At 36.1% G+C, this 25,605-nt stretch overlaps 1 protein-coding gene across 1 annotated transcript in view; it reads right to left on the bottom strand.

The window, feature by feature from the left end:
* Positions 1-25,605, bottom strand: part of CAMKMT (calmodulin-lysine N-methyltransferase) — a 217,873-nt gene that overhangs the window by 18,617 nt on the left and 173,651 nt on the right. The window contains exons 5-8 of the mRNA XM_027723390.2: positions 23,277-23,331; positions 22,161-22,224; positions 17,058-17,124; positions 3,673-3,747 (exon numbers count right to left, since the gene is read on the bottom strand). Of these exons, the coding sequence (XP_027579191.1) occupies positions 3,673-3,747; positions 17,058-17,124; positions 22,161-22,224; positions 23,277-23,331 (261 nt within the window). The remainder of the gene's footprint in view (positions 1-3,672; positions 3,748-17,057; positions 17,125-22,160; positions 22,225-23,276; positions 23,332-25,605) is intronic.

Here is a 25,605-nt window from a genome sequence, read left to right as displayed (position 1 = left end):
GTGTGTGCAAGAAATCAGGCCTAAAAGGAATAATAAGTTTAAATGGAAGAAGGACAGAGGCCTTACTGCATTCTGGCAATAAACTAACAGAGACAAAATAAGGTATTGTAAGGTATTTAAAGAATACTTTCAGTTCAGTTCCACATTCCTGGTGAAGACATAACTCCCCATGACTTCAGCAAAAATCTCAGCAGTGAAAGTAATGTGGGATAGCTCCCCCTGGCCTCTGTCGTGTGAACACTTATGCATGTGCCAAACTTTAAGAATAGAATCATTGTAAGTAAAGAATAAATATTATGCATTTCCAACAATATGGGGGTATAAAACCTTATACCACCTCTACATTAAATTATTTGTGAAAACTTGTTTTACAATAAAGTAAAAGATAAAGATTTTTTTATTGTCTCAGTCCTACTGGCTTTGACTCTGTCTTCGGATTAAAAATCTCAGAAATTTTTTTCTCAATAAAGGAAAGTACATACGCTATTTTAATAATAAGAAATTTGAGGCTCACAAGAGCTGTGGAAGAGTCTTTGTTTTGGCCTGTCAATAGAGGCATCTGTTATTTCGCCTCTTCTATTCATACTCACAATTCCAGCACCTGTATGACTTAATATCCACAAGTGTAGGTCAAATGAAAGTCAAAAATTCTGGGAGCCCTCACCTGGCCTTAAAATTCCCCCTCAAAAATATGAGATGGGTGGATATGCTTTAAAGATTCTGTTATTTCAGTATTTTTTCACTGTATCCTCCTTCCAGGTGTAGCCTCACCAAGATTTTTTTCTTATTATTTTTATCTCATAGTTGACATTTTACAATTTTACAAATTATTTCGGACCTGCTGAACCATGAAACTATTTTTATTGTCAAAATCCTGAATGGTTAAATAATGGCTAGCTTTCACAGTTTGCCTCTTATTTATTTTATAATCTAGTTGAGCTACTAAATTTAGCTGTTAACTAATAGACTGTTTGTTCTGGGAAATAACTTATTTTCCACTCCTGCACACAAGGTTTATGAAAGTCTGACTGTAAATATATGAATATAAACATATCCCTGCTTGCTGTAATCATGTACATTTTTCCTTGAATCTCCATGTGGATTTGGAATATGTTTATGAATAGAGCTTGTTTTCATGTAAATGGGATCAAGCAGTACCACTGGTTAGCTATTCAGAGAATCAGACAATATCACCCTTGCTGGAAATACTTCAATAAAAATTTATCCATGTACCTAATATTCGAACTCCGATTTTTTGCTTTTTAGTTCTCTGTTCTAATCTCAGATTTTATTGACTGACAGTGAGCTATATGATGGTGTTAAACTAAATGCAATCTATTCTATCTGTTTTTATCACTGCATACTTCAGGTTTCAGCCGAGGAGTTAGAAGAAAAGGGATTTTTCTTTTTCCTCTTCAATGGTAGCCCAAAAAATTCAGAGAGCAAAAATCCTGCCAACTGTTCTCAAACCGATTCTATATCTCGGAAGAGAAGTACATGAAAATGAAAAGATGATTTGAGTTTGATAAAGCATGGAACATTTCTTTCCCCAGCCTTTTCATGTACCAGAAAACCTAGTGTCCATAACTAAAAGAATGATTTCTAAAAGAAACAAACAATGAAGGGATTTTCATGCTTATTAAACTATATATATATGGGCACCTGCAATAAGAAAATGCAGATAATTTGTGTATAAAACCAAATACTTTAAGCGAACCTGCACATTTCTATTTATTTTTTAGAAATCTATAAATATTTATACACTTACCTGCATCTTAAGTGCTTCAAAATATATGTACAAAATGCAGGGATTGCAAATACATTATGTATTTTACCTGTCATGTTTGATTCTTTGTTTCCTAAAGAAACTACACTATTTCCAAACAGACTGGGAGGAGTATTAGGCACGAATATTACTGAAAAAAACAACTTAAGTCTTGCTCCACTCTGTTGTACTCCCAGCACAAATAGGATGACATGGTGTGAGTATCAAGAATACAAGAGAAGGCACAGCCAGGTTGTTTTGATATTTGTGTGAAGAACAAATTTAACTCTAAATCTCTTGGCAAGACCTTGCTTCACCCACATAATCTGGAGAACATCCATATGTGAGCCTTGTCTAAGCCTCCGAGAAGACTGCTGCCCTCCTGCTCATGTCCGCCAGCACTCTGATCTGACTTTCATACTTAATCTGATCTAATCCTGTCCAGCATTAACTTCATCTGTGCAATGAAACCTGGAGTATCCATTCTAATATTTGGTGAGGAAGGCATTTACTAAATTACTTGCTGAAATCATATGGTGTTGTTTAGCTCCTTATTTTAATCAGATGATGCATCTCTGAGGCACATTATCAGCGATTAGTTAGAAACCCTCCTCTGTCCTTTTTGGGAACAAAGAACTTTTCACAAATTAAATGCTAAGAGAAACAAAGCACTGTTGCATTCTGTCAACAAATAGGTATTAGAAAATGGCAAAAAGATCGCTAAATACACTTTCTCCAGTGCTATACAAAACCAATAACTTTTCTGAAATAAGAAGAGTTTGAAAAATATGAAAGGGGAAAAAAAAAAGCTTTAGGGGAATATTTTATAAGAAGCCACTTAAAAAAGAACATTGTTTAAAAAGACAATAGACAGCTTCATACTTCTCTTTGCTTTTTCCTTTAACTATTTTTTAATAAGGTACAGAAATTTGCTGAACTGAGCTGTCCTAGCAAGACCGTTTTTTCAGAATTTGGTTTCTCACAACAGTTACGTGTCACAAAACATAAACAGCTCTTTTTCTGCTGTAGACATTTAAAGGGTCAAGAGCAAATATCCATGAAGGGAAAACAGATTTGTTTAAAAATATCTACTCTCCTAAATAAAATTTGCACAGCTCTTTTTTTTACACTGTCTACATTTTTATAACACAAATTATTAATAATGTACCATTTTTAAAGCTAGCACACAGCAAATATAGCACAGCACAATCCTGCAAATGCAGTATCAGAAAAGGGTTGTGTCAATAATCAAATCTATTTGCATAAATTATTAAACAATCCACCATAGTGCAACATGTTTCTACCTTTTCATAAATTAAGTGCAGTACTCTTATTTTCCTTACTATGAATTATCTTATAATTAACATATTCCTGTGTAAATAATATAAAGCCTATATCTACAAATATTGATGCCAAATTGATTTAAGGAACAGAATGTGGTGGTGGGGAAAAAGGTTTGAAAATCTCTTTTTCCTTGGAAAGACATTCCAGGGAGCAAAAAATATATCCCCTTATATCAATAGTCAGATCTTTCCTAAGAAGTAAGCTAATTGAGCTGTTTGTGTTGATAAACTCCCTTTTCTCCAGACTGTTCCTCACTGAGCCATAATTATTTGCAATTTGCCTAAGTCGTCCATTTACTGATACGTCAAGCATGAAACAGAGGCAATTCCAGAAAATGGAAATGCTTCTCAAAATCAATCTTTGGGAAATAATGTGGTAGAAGTTACTGTGTGATAGAAGACTACCTTATAACTGTCACATGGAGATGAATATTAATTTGTTGAGGTTAAGGTGGCTTTGTGCTTCATTTGTTGACTTTGCTTAGCCATCAGCAAGCAGCACAGTACAATTACTCCAGCAAAGCTATTTTTCTAACATGAGTTTTATGATTTTTATGTACTTACCAGTCAGCACACATAACAATGTCAAAATGTCCTTCCAGTTGAGAGACATCTGTCTCATTATCCCATCGTAAAATGCTAGAGGAAAAAAAAAGATTTAAAATAAAAAGAAAAAAGGACTTACATTTCTCATCTTGAGATTTTTAAAGCACTAATGTTATTCTTATGTGACTCCAAAGTGTTTTAAAAAGTGCACACTCGTTACCGTCAAAGATGAATTGTAAAAATCTTATTCTGTACATTTTTAAGGTTTTAAATCTCAAAGTTAAAGAGCTATTTTTCATTATAGCAGAAAGGCAATCCACACAGGTTCTGATGAGTGTATCACCAACAAATATGCCTTTCTGAATTAGTGGCACATGCCCAGCTTCAGATTTTTACCCCTTAACACTACTACACGAACAAGTGAAGTCAAAGTATTGACAATCTGAATGAAACACAAATCTGCAGAATAGATGTGAATTCATGGATCTCTGTTGCATCTGGCAGGCAAGTCAGTTGTGTTTCTCACTGATGAAGTGAGCATTCACTTGGGCTGAAGGGAGGAGGGACAGGGTGAAAAAATGCCAAGCTTAACTTCAATGCCAGCTATGTTGCCTCAGGCAAGCTTAAAAATACAGCAGTGCTGACTCTGTCAACACCTATTCTCTCATAGGTGATAAGCTATTTAATTCTAAGGTACCCAGTAGTAGGCAAAATTTCACATATGTACAAAGTTCTTTTTTTGGTGATAAATGCTGCTGATTTATGTAGCTGCCACAAAGAATTTCAGTACTTTACTCCCATCTAAAAAATAGCAACCAGTATTGGAATGTACTGCATACTTTAAATATCATTACCCATAAGATTTGAAGCTGCATTTCTATTTCTAGGCTATTTTTAAAAAGGAATCTATCCTTCTTTTTCATTTCCTGGTTATTTATAATAGAAAGTAGATAAATATTTATGGGAAAAGCACTCGTGGAGGAAGGATCTAATCTGATCTTGTCAGGTTGTGCATGCTTATCTCAGTTTTGTATGAGTCTTGACCAAATAGACCCTTTAGTCTTCCCGCAGCTATAATCTACTTCTGGTTAAAAGCCATCTCCATTCACATCCTACTCCTAATATTTAACCGAGGATCAGTTTATAATGTGTTCATTCAGAAATGTTCCCTAAGTATACAGGAAAAAAAGGGAATTTTGTACATTGGTTATACTGTATTCAAAAAAGGTTCATAAATATGTAGAGAAATAGATACAGAGAATTAAGGTACCACAATATGCATGTACACATGCACAGACAAAAAAAATTGAGACAGAATGCTTTTAAAACATGGAAATTATGAAAGGAGAGGCCGAGTTGGTTGGCAAAGCTTTGGTTATGTGGGGCTCAATGTAACTGAACAGATCAGGACTCATTAGCCCATTTGCCCTCCTGGAATTTACTGCGACAATCCAAAGACAGAAAAGAGTAGATTAATTTAATTTTTCCGCCTCAAATTGAAAGTAAGCCAGATTTTAGAAGCCTAGGTAGCTTTGCACACTGGCACGCAGCAGGCATCCAGTAGTGGAAAGTGACAAAGGAGAGTTCTCACTCTCAGCTGCTGGCTGCCTGCTGGCTACCAGCAGCTTTTTCAACCCTGTTTCCGTGGAAACTTAGGTTAGAATGGTGAAAATTAGGTAAAGGTAAGTTTTGTGGGTTTAAAGCACGCACTCTAATACTTTAAGAATCCTGAAGCAGAACTGGAAATTGGTAGAAGAACTGTGAGCCTTAAAAGGCCACCTTTGGTTCTCATTGCTACAGAAACAGAGATCTGATCAGTACCACTATAGAGATTTGAATTATGATTTTTTTTAACCCATATATTTACTATACTTCACACATGCAGTTTGGAAGGCAGTATAGGTGCCTCCTCCTGCAAAAAAAAGAAACAAAAAACCCCCACCAACCCTCCCTTATGTTACTGTCAGTTTTCTGCTGAGTATCCAAAATACAGAGTTTTCTGTGCACACCTACTGTAGGCAAGAAGAGTTTGTGTGGGTAGGTAAAAGCTCATAAACCATGGTGTTGAGCAAAATATGGAACTAACAGGTTGCCAGGACCATGAGCAGTGGTGTAACATGACTGGCATGTATACTGTTAGAAGGAGTGAGCAAAGGGCCACACATCCTTCTCCATTTCCCTGATCTAGTACCAGGGCTGCTTTTGGTCTCTAGCTTCAGTATAGTGGCTTTCCTGAAGACATCACAATTATGCAAAGGCCAGTGACAAATTTACACACAAGATTTTTAAAATCAACTTTGCCATAAATTTTCTAAAAGTACAGAAAAATCTTTATTCCTGTGGGGAAACTGAAGTTAATTTCTATAAAATAAATACCAACAGGACTCATCCTGATAAGCATGTAAACCTAAAGATAATTTCTCTAAAATAAATGCCAGTAGGACTCATCTCACTCAGAGTGTATGCACGCTGATGGGGGAGATGGAACTACAAGCTCTATGTATTTAACCTTGCTATCCTTAGCTAAGTGCAAGTATGACCAGTAAGGGAGGTGCAGCCAGGAGATGTTTAGTGCGGTACTGGTTGCAACCTCTAAAACTGTTTCAGTAGCTAACTCTGGACTACTCCATCTATTTAATGCTTCCACAGATCTGCAGGAGCTGCAATTGAACATCTGCACCTGCACCTGTAAAGCAGACATGCCCCCGCATATCAGGGAAACAGGATCAATTCTGCTCAGAGTCAACACTATTACATCATTAACACCGAAGTCAGAATCAGCCTGATTCTGAATCAGCTATTTTGAATTCTAGTGCTAGTGAAAGCAGTGAATCATACCAGCCATACAAGTTCTTGTAATCCAAGAACAATTCCTGGGCGTAAAGTACAAAAACCCCCAGTAATATGGCAAAACAACCCTGAAAAAGGGAAAGAGGTGTATCTAAGTGCATGAACCCACATGTAGTAAGGGGGTGGGGAACAATACTTTTTTTATGAATTACTGAGGAGGTCACTCTTGGACTTAGTGGTCAGACCTGAAAGAAACACTGAAGGCACCATGAAGTAAGGACTGATTGCATTTCCATTTAAAGAAAAGCACTGCTAGGAAACCCAGAAAAGTGGTAGCAACAGAAATCTGAAAATCTCAGTTTTTATGAAATTTCCTTTAAAAAAGGAGAAGTGTAAAAATACCACACCACAAAAAGTCTCTTAAATCGCATGTATCATGTTTACTGCCAATATGAAGAAAATGCAAGCCTTGTTAATATTTTCTTCTTGTTCCTTTCCAGTGATGCTAAAGTAGCTGACATAAGCCATTTTCTTTCTCAAGCCACTTTTCTTCCAGCAAAGTAAGTTTTAAAGCTATAATATTTTTATGCCTTTCTTTTGAGGGAAAGTGCTACAGTACTAACAACTGAAATAATTTTGTAATTTTGAAAAAAATGCTTTACTCTCTGTTTCTGTCCAAGCCACACCTTCAATGGCTTTTTTGTAAAAAAAACCCCCAAACAACAAACCAAGATATTTAAGGCTGTATAAAGCTCACTCTTGATATTATTTTGTGTTGGTTTATTTAACTGATGCAGGTTTAGTTTCTTACAATTGAAAATAGGCATCAGAGTTTCAGCAGAAAAGGGTCTGAAACACAGTGGAAATACAAAACAGTTGGGAGTTCTCTTTGGCTACAGGAAGAACATTAAAAATGAAATAGGGTGCAAGGAAAAACACTACTGCACTATTTAGCTACTGCTTGGGCCAAAGTGATGGTGGCTGAAACTTGGTACCCACAAATGGCTGTTTTATGGCCTATATCAAATGAATTTCACCAGTTTTCAGAGGAGAAGTACTCACATCACAAACCTATTACTATAATTAGCAATCTTGATGGTACTCCTAGCAAAAAGGACAAGGACTGAAAGAGCTATGGAGAATGAACTACCCTCTCACATGCAGAGGTGGCTTTTGCAGGTCAGGGATAAAGCATACTATCAAAATAGGCTGAGAAAAGATGTACTGATGCTTTAGTTTCCTAGGCTGTCAACTTTACCCCACTCTAAAGCAAGAAATTCAGTAAAAAAACCGCACACAACACAAACAATCAAAGCAATTCTTCCTTCCCCCCCCCGATTTATCTTATATTGACAAGCAAGTCAGAAAATGTGATTAGATCAAGTTAGAAGAATTATACTAGAACAAAAAGATCAAGTAAGAAAGAGACTTTAAGAACAAAAATGCACCCCCAAATAGCCCCATGTATTTGAAAGAAAAAAGGTACAAGAAAATAGCAAATGTTGCAGGGATAGTTACAGCAGCCAAGGTTTCCCCTGTACAGTAATTCTAATTTAGGGAGGATAGCCTGACATATGTCGACACTCTTCTCCTTACACTGGTAAAGTATCTCAGCAATCTACAACAAAAGACCTGATTTTACCAGGGTTTTATTTCTCATGCAAAATTCTTCATTACTATTATTATTCAACTTCTGTTATTCAGTGTTTGTCTTCCTAGTGTGTCTAGGCAGGTAACTTCTATGAGAAAAAACAGGTTAAGTCTCTGATTGTTAAAACTTGAAACATTTCCAAGTCGCTCTGAGATGTTCTTGTGATGAATGGCACAGGCTAGAGTAGCTCTCAAATTAGGAGAAAAGTAGATAAAGACAAAAAATCAAAATTAGAAGAAAAGGACAAAAGACACAAAAGCCTTACTTGCTTCAAAATGTATTAGTAGTTTTAATAAGGATTAAAAAAATAGTCCAAATTAGCAGATGAGCAGCTAGCAAGAACCCCTATCTACCCACCTCTTCTTTTCATATTTTAATTTAAGCTTCAGTCTCTGAAAAGCATTATCATTGGAAAGTATACAGGTTAAGGTAAAAGATTTTGTCTGGGGGTTTATATGACTTTTTCTATGACATTAACCAAGCAAGTTCATTAACACACTAACAAAAGGCATCATCAGGATGTTTCTCCACACCTTGATCTCTGTTTGAGATTCCTTAGTTTTGTATAAAGATCAAGCAGATGGATTTTAATCTAGCGATAAGAGGCAATGTGTACACCTATCATTACAATTCCTCTGAGTCTTGCAAATTTCCCTACTATAATTTCCCCATCTCTCCTATTATATTCTCATAAGGCTGCTCTTATTTCTCTGCCTGTGTTTCTTACTTTAACTGCTTCACTTTGCTTTGTATTCTTATCCCTTATCTCACTCCCTACAGTGCATACCTGGTTTGAGGGGAGCAAAGTTAAGTTTTCAACCACAGGTACCCAATATCGACCATTCTTCGTTTCCTCTTACATTTCTAAGTATTTTGAATATGATATTTACAATTGCCAATGGACACATTCTTCTAACAATGTCCTTGCAGGTTTCAGCAACCCCCATGTCACTTATCTGCTCTTGTCAAAGTATACCCGTGATTTTCCTCAGCTAGGCTCAAAATCTGAACTCTCCTACACACTTTTTCTCTCCTATACTATCTGAACTCTCCTATACATTTTTTTCTCTCTTCAACCCAGTAAAATCGTACTATACTTTACCATTTTTAATTCCTCTGGGTTTTGTTTGTTTGTTTTTTAATTGTCTCTTATAATTTTTAAAATGTGATCTTCTAAAGATTACCTTCAAACCTTTCTCACATTTCTGATAATTTTACAATGTTCCAACTCAAGCTTTTCTTCCTCTGAATTTTATTTCTGGGCTATCTCATCCATAAAAGCTAAACCAAACTACCCATTTCTCCAGTTTATACTGTGTATACAGACTCTTAATATTTTTCACAGCCTGAGTGAGAAGCTCATCACCTCTAATGTACCACAAGGCATCGTGTGACCACATTTTCTGGATCCCTTTGGACATAACCATTAATTCCAGTCTGTAATCTATACTTAGCTTAGACCTTTCTCTGTAGCTGCATACTCAGCTGTGTTGCTTATTCTCTCTGCATAGCATCTCTAAGAAGTTTCTTACCAATCCACTCAAACTCTTGACCATGTCATCATCACTTATATCCAAACATCACAATACTGTTCTCTCTGCTTTTGCAGTCTTGCCATATTAATATTTATTCAGTAGGCTGCTGCAAAGGTTGTTTTTCTTGCCTACAACCCTGATCTTGTCACCTTTCTCTGTACTCCTCCAGGTAAGTTGCAAGTTGTCTTTTCCAAATGCTTCACTTCCCTATTTTTTATCTCTCATTCAATATTAAAAGGACAAGTCCCTTCTTTAATCAGCCCTAATGTCAGCCTACATCTTCCACTTAACTTTTCAAGCAAGCACCTATAAAATTTTCTTTCACTATGTTACCCACAAACATTCACAGACTTACTCCATTATCCTTGAAACTGTCCTTCAAAATAGCACCCACAAAAACCAAGAAGAGGCAAGGCTGCTCTTGTGCCTCCAACTCTGTCAATCATGCTGACTTCAGTTATCTTTGTTATCCTTCCTCACCATATCTGTCTCTGGTCTTAGACCACTGATTCTCTAACTCAAACTGCCTTTTTGCTCTGTGTTTATACAATGTCTGGTACAACAATTCATGATGAAACCCAACCACATTAACATGGTAATACAAAAGAAGAAAAAAACCACCAAAACCATCCTATCTAGGTTTTTCTTGCCCAGAAGTTTCTTTCTAGAAGTGTATGATAAAGTTATACACTTCCCTTATTCCTTATTCTAAGAACACATTTTCTCTCTCTCATTTTGTACAACATATTTTGCTAAAATTCAGATGGGAACATTACAGTTTTCTCTTCAAAAATAACAGTCCTAACACACATTTGCTGTGTATCAAAAGCTACTAAATTTTTGGGACATAATTAATGCACTGCATATAAATACAACTACTGCAGAATAATTTTTTTCCATTTTGGAGATCATTAATGTTGCACGTAAATACAACTGTTGTAGAATAAATTTTTCCATTTTGTTGACACATCACAACTCAGCATTCAGTACAAGTGTGGCTATTTATTTAAAAGAAGTGAGAATATCTTGTACAGAAATGCTATTAATAAAAAAATACCAGTGGCGGTTTTGAATTTGCCTTCTCACATCCCTCCCCTACATCAACGCATTCTAAATCAGCCTTTATTTGGAGACTGACTACTGTTTTTAGCAAGGTTCATGTAGTACATTTTTCAAAAAATTGGATGGTTATCAAATTCTAATTCAGAATGATACAGTATAAAAAAATACATAATTTGAAAGTGCAAGACAGCATAAACACAGGTGGCACAACCACACCGGTAGGATCAGTGATTTGTGTAAAAATATGAAGGAAAAGAAGACAGTTTCTTGCTCTGTGGAAAACAGTCTATCCAGGAATATGGGGAGGATAATCAAGGGAACCAGAAGAAAAAAACCAAGAATGTGAACCAGGCAGGTCCAGAAGGGCTGAATGGACGAAAAATCAAAAACAGCAGAGAAGATGCAATTCACAGGTGCTTAAATTCTGAGGGCAGGAGGGACCATAATAAACATTCAAGATTTCAAATTTTTGTATCAAGGCCATATATCTCAGGAAATTATTACATGTGTTTCAGAAAAATACCCATGAATCAAACACATTCACTGCTTAAGAAACTACCACTTCCCATGGAAAGATGTTCTAATGTATTATCATTCTGTCAAATCTGATTTTTTTTCTAGACTGAATTTGCCTAGCTGCAGTTTCTACATCTTGTTAGGTACTTGTAAGCTAGATTAAAGACTGATCTTCTGTTAAAGGGTTTTTTCTCCATATGAGATTTTCAGAGCAAAATCAATTCATTTCTTAACAATCAAGTCATTTCTTTGACAAGTAAAGTAAACAAAGCTCTTTAACTCTCTCATTTCCAGACCCTGATTCACTCCTCTGCCCCCTTCCTGAATCGCATATATTTTCAGTATCCTTGGTTAATGTTTGAGTAACTATTAACTGAATATGAATGAAATAAACAAGGATAACACTGTAAGCAGTATGTTGTCAACATTTAAAGTTTATCATGGCAAAGATTAGCAGCGAGTGCCTGGGAAGGAGAGAGCCTACTGAAAGTGTGCAAGATGTACTTGATGACTGCGTATTAAGGTAGAGTCAAGGCAGACAAGGAAGGGCAGACAAAGCTACAACGGTAACAACGTAAACCAGGAAACAATGTAAAAATTGGCTAAAATGATGGGTAAAAAGGCAGATAGGAATAAGAAAAAAAAAATAAAATCTTTGATTCTAACACCTCAAAGACATTTTCCTTTAAAGCCCTGGGAAGAAACATCTCAGTCTTCTCATATCAGTGGTTTCCCCCTAGTCTTTTTGTACAGCCCAAGAGAGTACAAGAGGAATAGTTTTACCAATAGCATGTTTTTTAAGCTAACAGGAGACCATCACGAAATAGTAAAAGATTTGAGCAAGAATTATTTAAAATAATACATTATACTTTCAGCTAACACCTAGCTTTTCTCCCTGTTTTTCCAAACACATAGGAATTTTTTTATAAAGCTTGCTAACTTTTCGGTTTTTTCTCTTTATATATTCTCATCTGGCCCCATAAAGAAGACAGACAAAGCTACAATGCAATTTAAAATATCCTTTATTAAGTCACCACAACTGGGTAAAATACATAAATAGGAGAGGCTTGGAAGTTTGTGAAAGTCACCTGATATGGCTAAACAGTAAAAAAGGTTATTAGAAACAAGATGTCATTCCTCCAAAAGCTGAAGTTGTACCCAACTGAAGAAAGAATCACAGACTTGGAAAATTAATTATAATAATAAAATGGCAGGTAAAAAATGAGTGTACTCTTCCTTTTGTTTTTGTTTTGCTATATCTTCCTGCCAGCTGATAATTGAGATAAAGAATGAGCACTCGCAGAGGATCACAACATTTCAGAGAGGTTAAATTAATTCTTTGCATCAGTGCAAAAAATTTACTTCACTGTAGAAGAAACTGAAGACATTTCATCACAGAAGCTTTTTCTGATACATCTTTGGTAAAAAAAGTCCTGCTTTATAAACCTTGAGCTCTTCCAAGATGTCAACAAGTATTCAGATAAGGGTGATCTGGGTAACACAGCCTGCTTCTGATTCCAAAAAGCTATTGGCAAGGACCCTCACTAACAACATTTTAGGAAAACAGACTGTCACTGGACAAGAGTCCTGACATGGCTAAATAATGGAACAAAAGACAGGGAACAGGGTAGTAGCAAATGGTCAATTCTCACAGTGGAGGGAGATAATCAGCAGAGTTCCCCTGGGACCTGTTCTATTCAACATGTTTACAAGAGATGAGCACTGAGGTGGCAAAGTTTGCTGATGTTAAGAAACCATTCAAGACAGTGAGGAAAAGAGCAGACTGTGAAGGATTGCAGAGAAGGATGAAACTGAGTAATTGGACAATAAAATGACAGATGAAATTCAGTGTGGATAAATGCAAAGTGCACAACGGAAAAAATAATTCTCACTTGATATAGAAAATGAAGGTCTCCAAACTGACCATCACTGGAAAGCTCCTGATGTTGTGACAGACAGTGTCATGAAACTATTAGCGCTGTGCTCAACTGCAGTGAAAAAAGCAAATCACTGTTAGGCATTTTTAAAAGGGGAACAAAAAGCATAATTATTCCACTACATATATCTATTTATGCACAATTTGAATGCAATACTGATCACAGTCATCTGAAAATGAGTAGATTGAAACTGAAAAAGATATAGAGCAGGGCAAGTATGATCAGAGGTACGGAATGGTTTCCACCTGAGCTGAGTGACGAAGAGCTACAACTTCACAATGGACATGAGCAGACAGCCTGTTCATTGTATCTTTCCACACATACATGAAATGATCAAATTAAGAGAGCAGGAATCAGGAGCTTTTTCTTTCCGACCAAAGAGCAGGAAATGTTCCTTTTGGCAGTTTCCTCCTTGCCAATAGATGCTGTCATGGAAGAGTGTTACATGAGGAGAAAAGTAGTTGGAACAAAACGGATTTCTTTAGGGTTGCTAAGGTGACAAACACAACAAATTCAATAAATATGTTTTTAAAAAGTTTGAATTTAGCAACACCCAGGTCATTTTGATGTACGAAAACAAAGAAAGAGACTTCATTAAGGCTGTCCCATGTTGATGGAACCTGTTACATGACCTGTTGAAATCTGGAAGCTTAGAAACTTGGTATATTTGAAGAACATTGCAGTAGGTAAAATATTCACATGTTGGCAGACACAGAGAAAGAGGCCATTAATGTAAGAGCAGAATCAGACAAATTCAGTGCTCTGTCATTGAAACCTCATCCACTATTATACTGGACGTCATTTAGTATTTCAAAAGACTTTTTTTCTGAATAGGTTTAGTTCTGGAAGCTTGTAAATTCATTACATTTGTAAGGAACACTAAAATCTTGGAGAAGATTACAACCTATCTGTTAATCTTTAAGGAGCAGGAATTGTCCCTTCTGTTCACATGGTCATTCATTCTTGACGTGGATTATAAAGTTGACTATAGAATGAATAAAGACTGTCATACACTATTACAAGTCAAATCAAAGGATGCATTGCCACAAGCATCTCTCTTACTGACTTGATGTTACATGTACTTGCTTACACTCTTATGTAAAAATAAAATAGAATTGTATATCCACTGTTTACTATGTATCTATTATTACATTATAACACACAATATGACAAACTGCCAAATATAAGTTTGGTTTATATTACTGTATTTTTAAACAAGAATGAAGAGTTGGCAGAGAGCTAGATAAGCGCTCATTTACTGCATTTTGTATAAATCTAAATAAACAAGTGTATGGCAGGTTGTCCTAATCTAACTTCTCTTGGTTGATATTGGATTGTTCCTTTTTGCACCATACACATTTTGGAATATTTTCCAACCGTAGACTAAAGTGTCTGGAACACTCACAAACTGACTCTCATACTGATAATTTCTCCTCCATGTGCAAGGAAAAGAGTACAAAATCCTGACATAAGAAGACGACACATTGAGAAAGCTCTATTCTGAATTACCTTTATATGGAAAAAATCTTTTAACTTTGCACTGGACACTGCAAAGTTGCAAGACTGGACACTGTTCAAATGACACATTATAGCAAAGAACATGCTTTCTCCAGATTAAACTGATGTTGCAGTAAGTCACTTACATACATCACTTTATTCACTTCCCAGCAAGATCTGATCAATGTAAAAGAAGTCACTGAATGACACTTCACACACCAGTGTTGAATTCTTCCCTACAAAACACTACATTTTCTTCTTTTTTTTGTTTTGTTTTGTTTCGGTTTGGGGGGTTTTTCTCCTTTTTTTTTTCTCCCCATAACCATTATGTAACTAAGGTTTTCAGTTGTAGGAAAAGTGAATCAAGGTTACAGTAATATTTCAGACTTTACATCAGCTTTTTAGTTTCTTCAAGGCATTGAGAAGGGATCATATAACTTTGTTACTGTCTTCATCACACGTCGTTACTAAATCTGAAGGACTGATCAATCCATTAGACACTCATTTGAATACTCATTTTATAAAACTTTATACTGTTATAACAAAACTAAAAAGCCTCAAGAATGTGGAATTAAAAATCAAATCAAGCATTTATTATAACAAGCCTTGTTTTCATATAGTACTTCACATTATTTTGTAATTTAATTATTTTATTTATGCAAATAAGGCCCCAAATGCTACTGCACTCAAGAAGGTAAACACTTTACATTTTTTCCTCCTTAAAATGCAACATTTTATGATGTCTAGATATGTTTATTAATTAGTGATTATTAACACCCAGTAAACAACATCATGTCTTGTAAAAACACAATCTTTCTTCACAGCGTGAGGCTGAAATCTATTATTCACTGATTCCATATGCTGAAATACACTCAAATGATCACAAATGACCTTAAGCATTAGATAAATGTAAATGAGGACAGTGTAGAAAATGTGCTTTTGATTGATATCTAAAAGACCAGGTTTGAAGTCTTGACAAGGGATGAAATCTGAAATCTCATACTAAGTGGAAATCTGCAAAATCTAAGCTTCTGGATGGACGTACCACACAGCCTCTCCTCAGCAGCGTCTGAGGAGTTCTGCTCACAAAAGGTGTTCAACACATGGAACCTGAAAAACCTGGGGCCTGTGTGGCCTTTGTCTACTTGGCAGGCTCCTATTAGGATGCAGAGATGTATCTCTAAGTTATATGTCCATACACCCTAATGAAGGTAGAATTTTTCTAGCCCTAAGTGCTCACTTAAAAGAACTTCTCTACACAGATTGGCTCCATAAGCATACAGTTAAATGACATGAATGATAGCCATTAAAACTGTATGGGTTTAACCCTCTGTGTTAGTAAGCTTATTCTGCATTAACAGTTTGCTTTTCTCAGCCCTTTTTCAGCTTTACTTTTGTCACTTTTAGAAGAACTGAGAGCCGTTCTGGAATGTGAGCCATCAAAAAGAAATATTTAGACACACAAGTAAGAGTGCACTATTTACTCTCAGGTAGCCATCTTCTAATTCTTAACTCTATGCCAGGAATATGAAGTACTTTACAATTTACTTTTAAAATACTGCAAGAAATGAACACACTTCAATTTTTCAGCTACTTCCAGTCCCTACTGTACCTGGAGATACCTCAGTGAAGCAGACAGTTAAACAGTTCAGTGCTACCACCTATTACAGGATGGGTATGAAAGGCTCTGGAGAAAATCTTAAACCAAAATCTTTACACCTCTACAGTGCTCACCCTCCAGAGTGTGCCATCAGAGCTAACTCAGAGACAAAAGAGGAGGTGCACTATGAAAAAAATGCTGGGTGCAGCCTGCACCTTAAGTCATAGTCAATAAGAAAAGGGCCCCAGCACACTGTGCCCAGTTCCCATGCTCCCTATCTGTCCTTGCAGTGACAACACAATATGGATTGCACAGACAGGATGACCAAAAAACTTCCCATGGATGCTCCAACAACATCTACCTGAGGGCAAATGGGATTTGTTGCAACCCTGAATTCTCAGAGCTATATAAAATGAAACCTGCCGGTGATTTAGGTAAATTCACTCCAAGCCTGACATTCAGTACTATGGGTAGTGGTGACTCTGAAGAAGACATATTTCACCCATGCACTGAACCATGGGTTGAAGAGACATAGTCTACATTAAAAGAAGATAAAGAGAGGTTATGTCACCAAGATAATCATGCTGTATTTCCTATGTTAAAAAGCAATTCACTTTTTTTTAATACTTCTAAATTTCTGTCTTGCACCACTTACCTACTTATACTATACATACATCTGCGTAAGCAGCAGTAACATAGGTCACACTTTCACACTTTTGCATACATTTCACATCTACATTAAAAACAGAATTACATGCAAGAATCAGTAAAAGAGTTTAACAGAATCTTCAGAAGAAATTTTAGTACAATCTTACCGGCTTGACACTTTCTGAGCCTTAAATACTCCAGCATTTTGGTTTCTTGTGATGATCTCATTTACATCTGCAGTATAATTGTTAAGAATTTCCTACAAAACTAGAGTAATAATAAAAATAATAAACCCCATTCTTTTCCACTGATAATACCTGCATAATGTCTCTCATCTGTTTGGTCTTCTTTAATCTGTGCTAACTTCTCCAGCACATCAGCCATATATCTATGCAGCAATTTGCTCTCCATTGCCTACCTCTATTTACTGTTTCATTTAAGGAATTTCTAGCCCTGTAGCTATAGAGGGAACTGAAAAAAGACTTTCCATACCTTACATATATTTAAAGGTAACTATTTACAAATATAAGAATTAAAACCATGTTAACTGAATTTTTTTAGCATGGTTACTAAATGTCCAGTTTAGTTTGTGCTGCTTTTGACTATAACCCAGTGCTGAGATTTTGGAGGCTTATGGGTTTTGAGTACCTGCCCTGCCACAAGACACACATCTTTGTTCCTGGCTCTGTCTGGGTGACTCCAACACACAACAGGATCACTTTAACCTATAGGCAAAGGAGTTTCTAGTCCATTTGCTTTCTTGAGAATGTTTTGGAACCACCATAAAAGAGTACAAAGCAATAAATGCCTTTTCTTCCCCTTAGGTGCCACAACACTGCCTCAGCCTCATGTCTCAGCTTCTTGTAGTTTACAAGATCAGGTCACAAATTTGGGGAGCCATTCAGGCAGGTGAAAGCAAAGGCTATCAAAGAAAAGTTTCCAGGGAAGCTGAGCCCAACCATCTGTTGCTAGAAAGATAACCTTCATAATCAATCATTTGTGGTTAGTGAGAAGCCATTGGAAGGAAAAGTATATCAAGTAAGTGAAAACTATGACAACACTAATTGCCACTCAAGGTGAATCCATATGTATTTGAATGATTCAGTCTCAAATATAAAAAATTATCTTAGACACTTTTGGTAAGGTTGCCAATGATCCCTCTTTTTTATTTAAGGTACAGGAAATCTAAAGCTAATTAGGAAGGTGTTTCTAGGTCCACAAAACATGACAAATTTTTTGAAAGTGCTCTTATAAGAAAACTGAACACTAGTGTCAGGCTAATTTGAAATATCATTGATATATCTTTTTATTTGCTTTGCTGAAATCACATAATTGGCCTTCCTAACAGAGTTGGTCATTTAAGAAAAGTTATTTTAGGAAAGCCTCTATCCAAACAATGGAATTTTCTAAAGCAAAAAACTAGAAATCAAATGACAGAAAACTGGTTTGAACAAATCTCTGTAGTTTGGATGTGCCTTTTAAATCTTTTCCACAATATGTAATGAGAAGTAGTAAATGAATGGTCTATACCTGTGAAGCAATAGGAAGGCATAAGTAACTCCATGAGCAAAGCATGCTGTTTTTAAGTAGATGCAGAAATAACATTGTTGATAAATTAATACACTGCACTTAAATTATATAACTGAGCAAAACTCTTAATAATGGTTATAAATATGGTAACACTGGCTTTTTTAAATAATTTATGAGCCCATGTCTTCAGGCATTCAGGCTGAACATGACCCTTCTAACCTAAATTTCCCAGGACTGTTGAAAGATCCATACACTTTATTTTAATGGCCATTATAGTGCACTGCAACAATGTTTTGTATTATTGATGCTTTCAGACAGTAGTTCAAGTCACTAGTGCATGGTGTGAAACAGAGCTAAGGCAGGAGGTACACAGCCTCTCTGAAATAGGAGAGAATTTTTACTAAAATGAACCTCATCCTTGGATCTGGACATGTCAAACTGAATAAAGATGCTTCCAGTGTTCTGAGGAAATAGAATTTGATGTTGATGACTGACTTATGTCACAGCTATTACCTGAGCTGAGAAATTTGTATCTGAACGCATATCACCCAAAATTACAAATGGGGATGAATCTGATAACTTTGCTCTATTATTCACTTGATATGTCTATTTTTTTATTTTTAATACTTTCCTTATTTAAATCATCCTGAGAGAACTTGGATAAAACACACTAAACAAACAATAAAGTTTGGAACAAGGCTGCAAAAGGAGTAACATCTGTCTTTATTTTATTGATTTTGCTATATAAATGATCTATTTGATCAATTAAAACCTCCTCATGATAAGGAAAACCAGTGAGTTAGAGTGAAGTCTTTTAAAGGGATTAGCAACTCAAATCATAATATCTTTTTAAAAACCTCCATAAACATAATACATAAGATCATGGATCAATATAAAATATAGCAATATATTTCACAGTGAGAGGGTGAAAATGACAACAATTATTTGAAATTCACTAATTTGTAAATTGTTCCAACTTCTAACATTTCAACAATATATCCTAATACAGATATTGAAAACATACATAGTGAATACTTCACGTGGGAGTACGAAATGGAGATCAATAGGAAGCATGTCAAAAATTAAAAGAAAAATCAAATCCTAAAAAGCTCGAGATTTTGCAAAGCAAAGCTGTTAGTTATGCTCACTGAATAGCGATAGCAATAACAAAAACAACAATAATTGTGATGATGTTGATAATACAAAGGCAGATTCTCAGATGCAATGCACTATTGCCAGGTCGATTTTCAATTACATTTCACTGATGTATTCATTTGTTTCTTAATGTGCTCATCTTGCCCATTAAGAATAATTAGCAGGCTTGCTTGGTGATTTCCTGGCTTCTGACAGGGATTTTTTTTTCTTTTTTGTTGACAACCACTTTTACTTTTTGGAAAGTAATTTTTGAATATTATAGTATGACTGGCATGTAATTTAAGCTTCCTAAGAAATTTAAAGGGAAGATATAAACAGTAATTTTAAAACAAGATTATTTTAATCTATAATACCTACATAAAAAGCATAATACTAGGCATTAACTATTCTTGAAGAGCAGAATCTAGGAAAGAAAACAGTATTTTACCCCACATTACCTTAATTGGGTATGCTAAACAATTAAAAAGTACCATCAGCAATAATAAAAATTAGCAGAAATAGGTCATTTGTAGTCAGTGGCACTTGGGCTCAAATGCTATTTCCAATTACACCTAAAATTCTTACTGATTTCAGTGAGTCTGGTGTGGCTGAAACAGATCTAAATTTAATCTAAACTTCTGTTACAGCTAGTCACTATACAAAAGAGTGCAAAAGAAAATTACCATAAGACAGATCATAAAATTACTACTGAAATCCATAAACCACATAAAATGCAACATAAATTTTATTACGTGCACTTTTAAGAATACATTCCACATACATGGTAAAGTTCTTAGCCTGCTGCACTTTGGCACCCTGCTAATATTAAGCCCATTGTAAAATCCAACACAATAAAAGCACTTTGAATGCTGAGCCTTCTGAGCACCAAATGTTAAAAAAAGAAAAATAAATTCCTGTTAGAGCCGTTCACCAATGGCTTCCCTGTTAGGGATTCACTGAGTGAATACAGATGAAGACTTCTTGTAGGACTTTTGGAAACAGAAGATATTTCTAAAACATATTGTCAAAAACTAAGGTGTGATAATTAGATTACTTTAACAGTATCTTTTTCATGAATAAAAGCATTTTTATTTAATTCCAAAGACTGAGTGAATACTTTTGGCACTTGCCAATTTTCCTGACTATAAAAGACTTCTACATTTCAAAAAAGTTCAGGTATTTTTATGGAATCTGCTATGCAAGATATTTGCTGACTTGATGATTACTGAGTCCACCTGAAGCTTTCTGTGAGTAAAATGACCTTTTGTTAAACACCTATGCTTCTATGCAACACTAGTTTGTTTTGTTAGGCTAGTTTTGAAACAATTCTTTGCTGCCACATTTTTTATCTTCATAATGACGTGGAAGAAAGATTGGAAAGGGTGGTGCTGATTAAAATACACAGAATAATGAATACTTCCTCCTTAAGACACAAGTCTAACAAGCTAGAATTTAACAAAGTAAGGATCCCTGAAACACAGCTGAGAACTTGCCTTTTCAAGAAAAAGGAGACTTTTAGCAGGCTTACTTCAAGTTTTAACAGATATGATCTGGGATTGGCTGTTTATAACATGAAATTGTTCAAGTGTTGTAAGTAATTATAGTTAAGTCAGTTACCTCTGAGAACGTGTTTTTAAAAGGTAGTAGCTAATATTATTGCACTGCAAATGTCTCCTGTTTTAACAGGCATCAGCAACTGCAATTTATTTAAGCCATGGATTAGTTTAACTTTTTTTTTTCATTAAGTACTCATTATGTTAGCTCTCAAATACATACAAACCTCAAATCTAAATAATTCTGAAGCTGCAGTGGCCAAAACCTGAAAAATTAGCCTGCCTTAAAAATGTAAATGGAAAGATTATCAAGGAACAAAAGCAAATAGATATCTTCCTTTTTTCCCTCTCAATTTCTAAGGGTTATTAGTATTCACTGTATATATCTGTTCTTGTTCTGTGCTGATATTTAATGTGGCCACAAATTATGCTCACTCATTCTATCTCTTAGCCCAAGTCCAGTTCAATTTTCTGAACTGTATGTTCATATTAGAAGGGCATGATAGCAATTTAATCTATCATAAAAAAATACAATAAAATACTTTCTACAAGCGACAGAGGAGTTTTGCAGTCTTACATCAAGAGAAATAAAGATAAATTGATAATTGATTAAGCAAACTAAATGGGTAATTTGTAATATACACTGGGAAAACTGTGACAATATACAAGTGTTGGGGATGTTTTAAGAGGCTAGTATTTGAAAGAGGAAAAAAATCTAGCTCCTCTGCAAAAAGGATACATGAAGGGGAGCTAATGATTTGATTCACTACTATACCTCCTGTAACGTGCAGCATACACGCGAGTCTTGCAGCACTCAACCATGAGACACATATTTACTATACCAACACCTGCATTTTTAATTAAAGGCGAAAATGTGGCATTTATTATGGGGGAAGCTGTAGCTCTGTTCAAGATATTCTACATCTATTTTTTAATTACTTATGGGGGACTTTTCTTAATATACCCCATGCTGTCTGTCTTTATATCGATTGTTACTCAGCCAGTAAAAAGGAACGAGCACAACAAACCAGTTTTCTATCTGAATAAGGATACTTTTGATGGCCTTTTCATTTCCATCAGTTAACAGAACTTCTTTGACATCTGCAGAAATAGCAACCTGAAAAAAAGAGCACAGCAAACAATGAGCAAATATGCTTGTCTGTGTGGAAGTGAAGACAGGAGTGACAAGCCTTCAGTATCATGCTTCCTCACCTATTTCTCTGTAACAATCTTCAATCTTTTTTCATTTTATGTCTGCATTATTTTAATCATTCAATCAAATCAGTCAATACTTTTATCATTCCATTTGCGGGAGCCTCTATCTTGCTATCATTCTGTTCCGTAATTGCATTGTGACAGCCGATGATGGTATTCTGAGAGGCTTTCATTTGCGGGCTTCTGTTTATCTAGTAGAGCCATCATACAAGGCTGTCACTCTGCCTTTCAGCTTGCTTCTGTCTGACTGCCTGATGCCCTTCATATAACTTTGCATTGCAGGCAGATGGCTTTGTAAGGGTAATTTTTTTGTGAGCTTTGACATGCTCGCACATTGGGCTGTAACCTCGACACATTGTATAAGAGCGACAGGTTTGTCAAATGCCAATCAGTGTAACAATATGCTTTTATTTGTAGAGACATAAAAACTTGTCTAATGCACTGCACTGCTACATAATATCTCCTGAATACATGACTCAGAACCCAGAGAATGGTGAACGACTCTCCTGAATGGCCAATCTAATTCAAAAGAATCTAATTACCGAGAGCTCTGGATCATGTTTGTTGGTGTAATAATGCAGGCAAAACATTAGCAGCTATATCATGGTGCTCCAACTGTGATTCGCCAGGCTATTCCTGTATCTTAGCAAATGGGACTATAATCTGAAAAAAAAAAAAAGCTTCGGCTATGGCAATGAAAGACAGACCGTACGTGGCCTGGAATGTCACAACAAAAGATATTGACTACACCGAGGTAAAATGTTTCTGCTCATCGAGGCAACCATAAAATCAATATGATACGAAAGCAAGTCAATCTAGAAGGTCTCTCAAGACTCTGCAGCTTGACCGCAGCTGAGGCTGTTGACAGTTCTCTGACCCAGCAGTTGGAGGCACTGGAACATTTTTCCTTTTGTTTCTTCCTCTGAATGGGATTGGAATTGAGAAAAGACCTACCATGAGCCCAGCCAAGCATGTCATGCCACCCCCCAGCTCACACACAGCAAGGTCCCTGAAAGAGAGAAAGGAAATGGTAGAACCCATACAAATTAGATGAAAATGGTCAGAGAGACATATATGTTACAAGAACAAATTGCCATCTGCAGTAAGAACTGAGCTACCAGGAAGTTGTAGAGACATGACTAGGCTACCTCATGTCGTTTTGCGTTTTAAAAATAATTATGAAATAGAAAAGTCACAAAGCAGGCAAATCAGTGGGGGTTCCCTCATTAGTGCTCAGTGCAACATTACCACCGCTGAGCTGAAAAATCTGAGAAGGTTCCCTTTTTTCCCTTGTCAATGGCTCTGTCTTTTAGAACTAAACTAGCTAGAGTAGCGAAAGATAATTGTTAGGAAAGGATAACAATGTTAATCCACATTCATTCTTGCAAAAACAGCTAGAGAAGTAAATGGGGAAATTAATATTATTTATATATCTCTCCATATAGTTATGCCTAAAAGCCTTTTTATATTAAAAAGAGAAGTTTTAAAGAAAGCTGTATGCCACAAAACAATTACACATGAAGAAATCCGATCCTTCAATTAGCACTTAAAACTGCAAGTGACCTACAAACAATACTGTTATGAACAACGATGGGAACAGCAAACGGTTAAGCCACAGAAAACCAAACGAAGTTGGTGTCAAGAGCCTAAACTGAGCCCGATCAAAGGGCTGAATACATGGTCTAAAAGGCTGCTTTTAACTTAGACCATACTGTGCTGTTATTAAGACGTGCATGTGAAATATAATTTGGCGCAGAGAGTGTGCCGGATGGGAGCTTGCAGGGGGAGCCATAAAGAATGTCCTCCAGAGCCATGGCCTGCCCCAAGAGGGGAGGAGGGAGCGATGCTGACCCCACACCGAAACTGTGTGAGGCAGCGTCTGGGGCAAGGCAGAGCCTCAGTTTAGAAACACACTGCTTTATAGCAAAATCTGTGGCAATTTATAGCTGGCAGAAACATTCGCATTAAGACATTTCTGACAGGCATAAAATGGAATTTCAGCTAAATGGTTTGGTTGGAATTTTTTTAGTGCACTTCTTCTTCTCCCTCAAAATATTGACATCCAAAAATCTATTTTTATCTGGAAGTATCACCTCACTACTCACTTGACACTGATATTTAGGAAGAGCATCTAGGATGCCACATCAGTATACAGATGCTGATATTTTGTTCACTGAGGCGAGCAGACTAGGCTGTATGACTGTGTACTAATGTTCACTGTCTGGATGGGATAGATTTATTTTTCTCAGACTCCAAATTTTATTTGAAAAAAATCTAGTTGTCCTATTTAATCAAAAAGAGACAAAAGACGGACATAGGTTGGAGGAACAAGCTGTACATAAACCCAGTGAGAATGTAAAAACAAATGTGAGAAATTTGCAGTTTGTGGTTTAAATAGAATGATTATAAGTTTTTCTCACATAAGTTTTTATTTTCATAAACCAAGTGTGTTATATATTAAAAGTATATACATATGGTTTCATATATTAGACTTATAAGGCACTTAATCCTTTATAAGAGTCATGCTTACTGAAATGAACATAGAAAGTATCTAATGTGAGGTTTCTAGTGCATTTTGAACCAAATTTCTAGTACATAAGCATATACATGCATACAAATACACATAAATATTTATGCATACAAATAATTTATTTTAGTGTAAAGTTCCCTTATTAGTAAATTTTAAAAGTCGTATCTGTCTCTCAGGCAATATTTAGTGACATTTATTAGTGAGAATTAAAATAAGAAACTCTACTCTGAGAGTACTGTCAAGAGGGCATAACCCTGAGAAACCGGGATGTGAAACTTCCCATTTACTCCTTGGCAGTTTGACTGATTACTGTCTCCGAGTGTCCTGGCTTGCATATCCAAGCTAGGAAAACACCCTTTGCATAAGCAGCACAGGGAGGTTTGCTGTGAGGAGCCTCGGAGAGCAAACAGAGCACAGGAGCCACTGCATGGGGTTGGACAGCAAAGTGCTACAGGGACGCCACTATGGCAGCAGAAGTCACAGAGTGCAATGCCCAACTGAACTGAGAGGAAGGAGCAGCAGCTGCCAGGTTAGATGTATTAGCTGCCTCCTCTAATGGGCTGGGTTTCATTCAGCTGATAGAGCAGGAATGAGAACCAGGGCACACTTTGGTGCCAGGTCTTTGATTTCAGATAGGAGTCTGAGCAAGTTGATATGCTTGCTGATTTGGTACAAGGGGCAGGGACTTACAGCTTGGTCTTTCTTATTTTATCAATACCATATGTACACAAACTGAGGGACTTTGTACACTCC

This window comes from Pipra filicauda, unplaced genomic scaffold (assembly GCF_003945595.2).
Source record: "Pipra filicauda isolate LSUMZ 115617 unplaced genomic scaffold, ASM394559v2 scaffold51_size4534324_pilon, whole genome shotgun sequence".
Taxonomy (NCBI): Eukaryota; Metazoa; Chordata; class Aves; order Passeriformes; family Pipridae; genus Pipra; species Pipra filicauda.
This window is presented reverse-complemented; position numbering and strand designations above follow the sequence as displayed.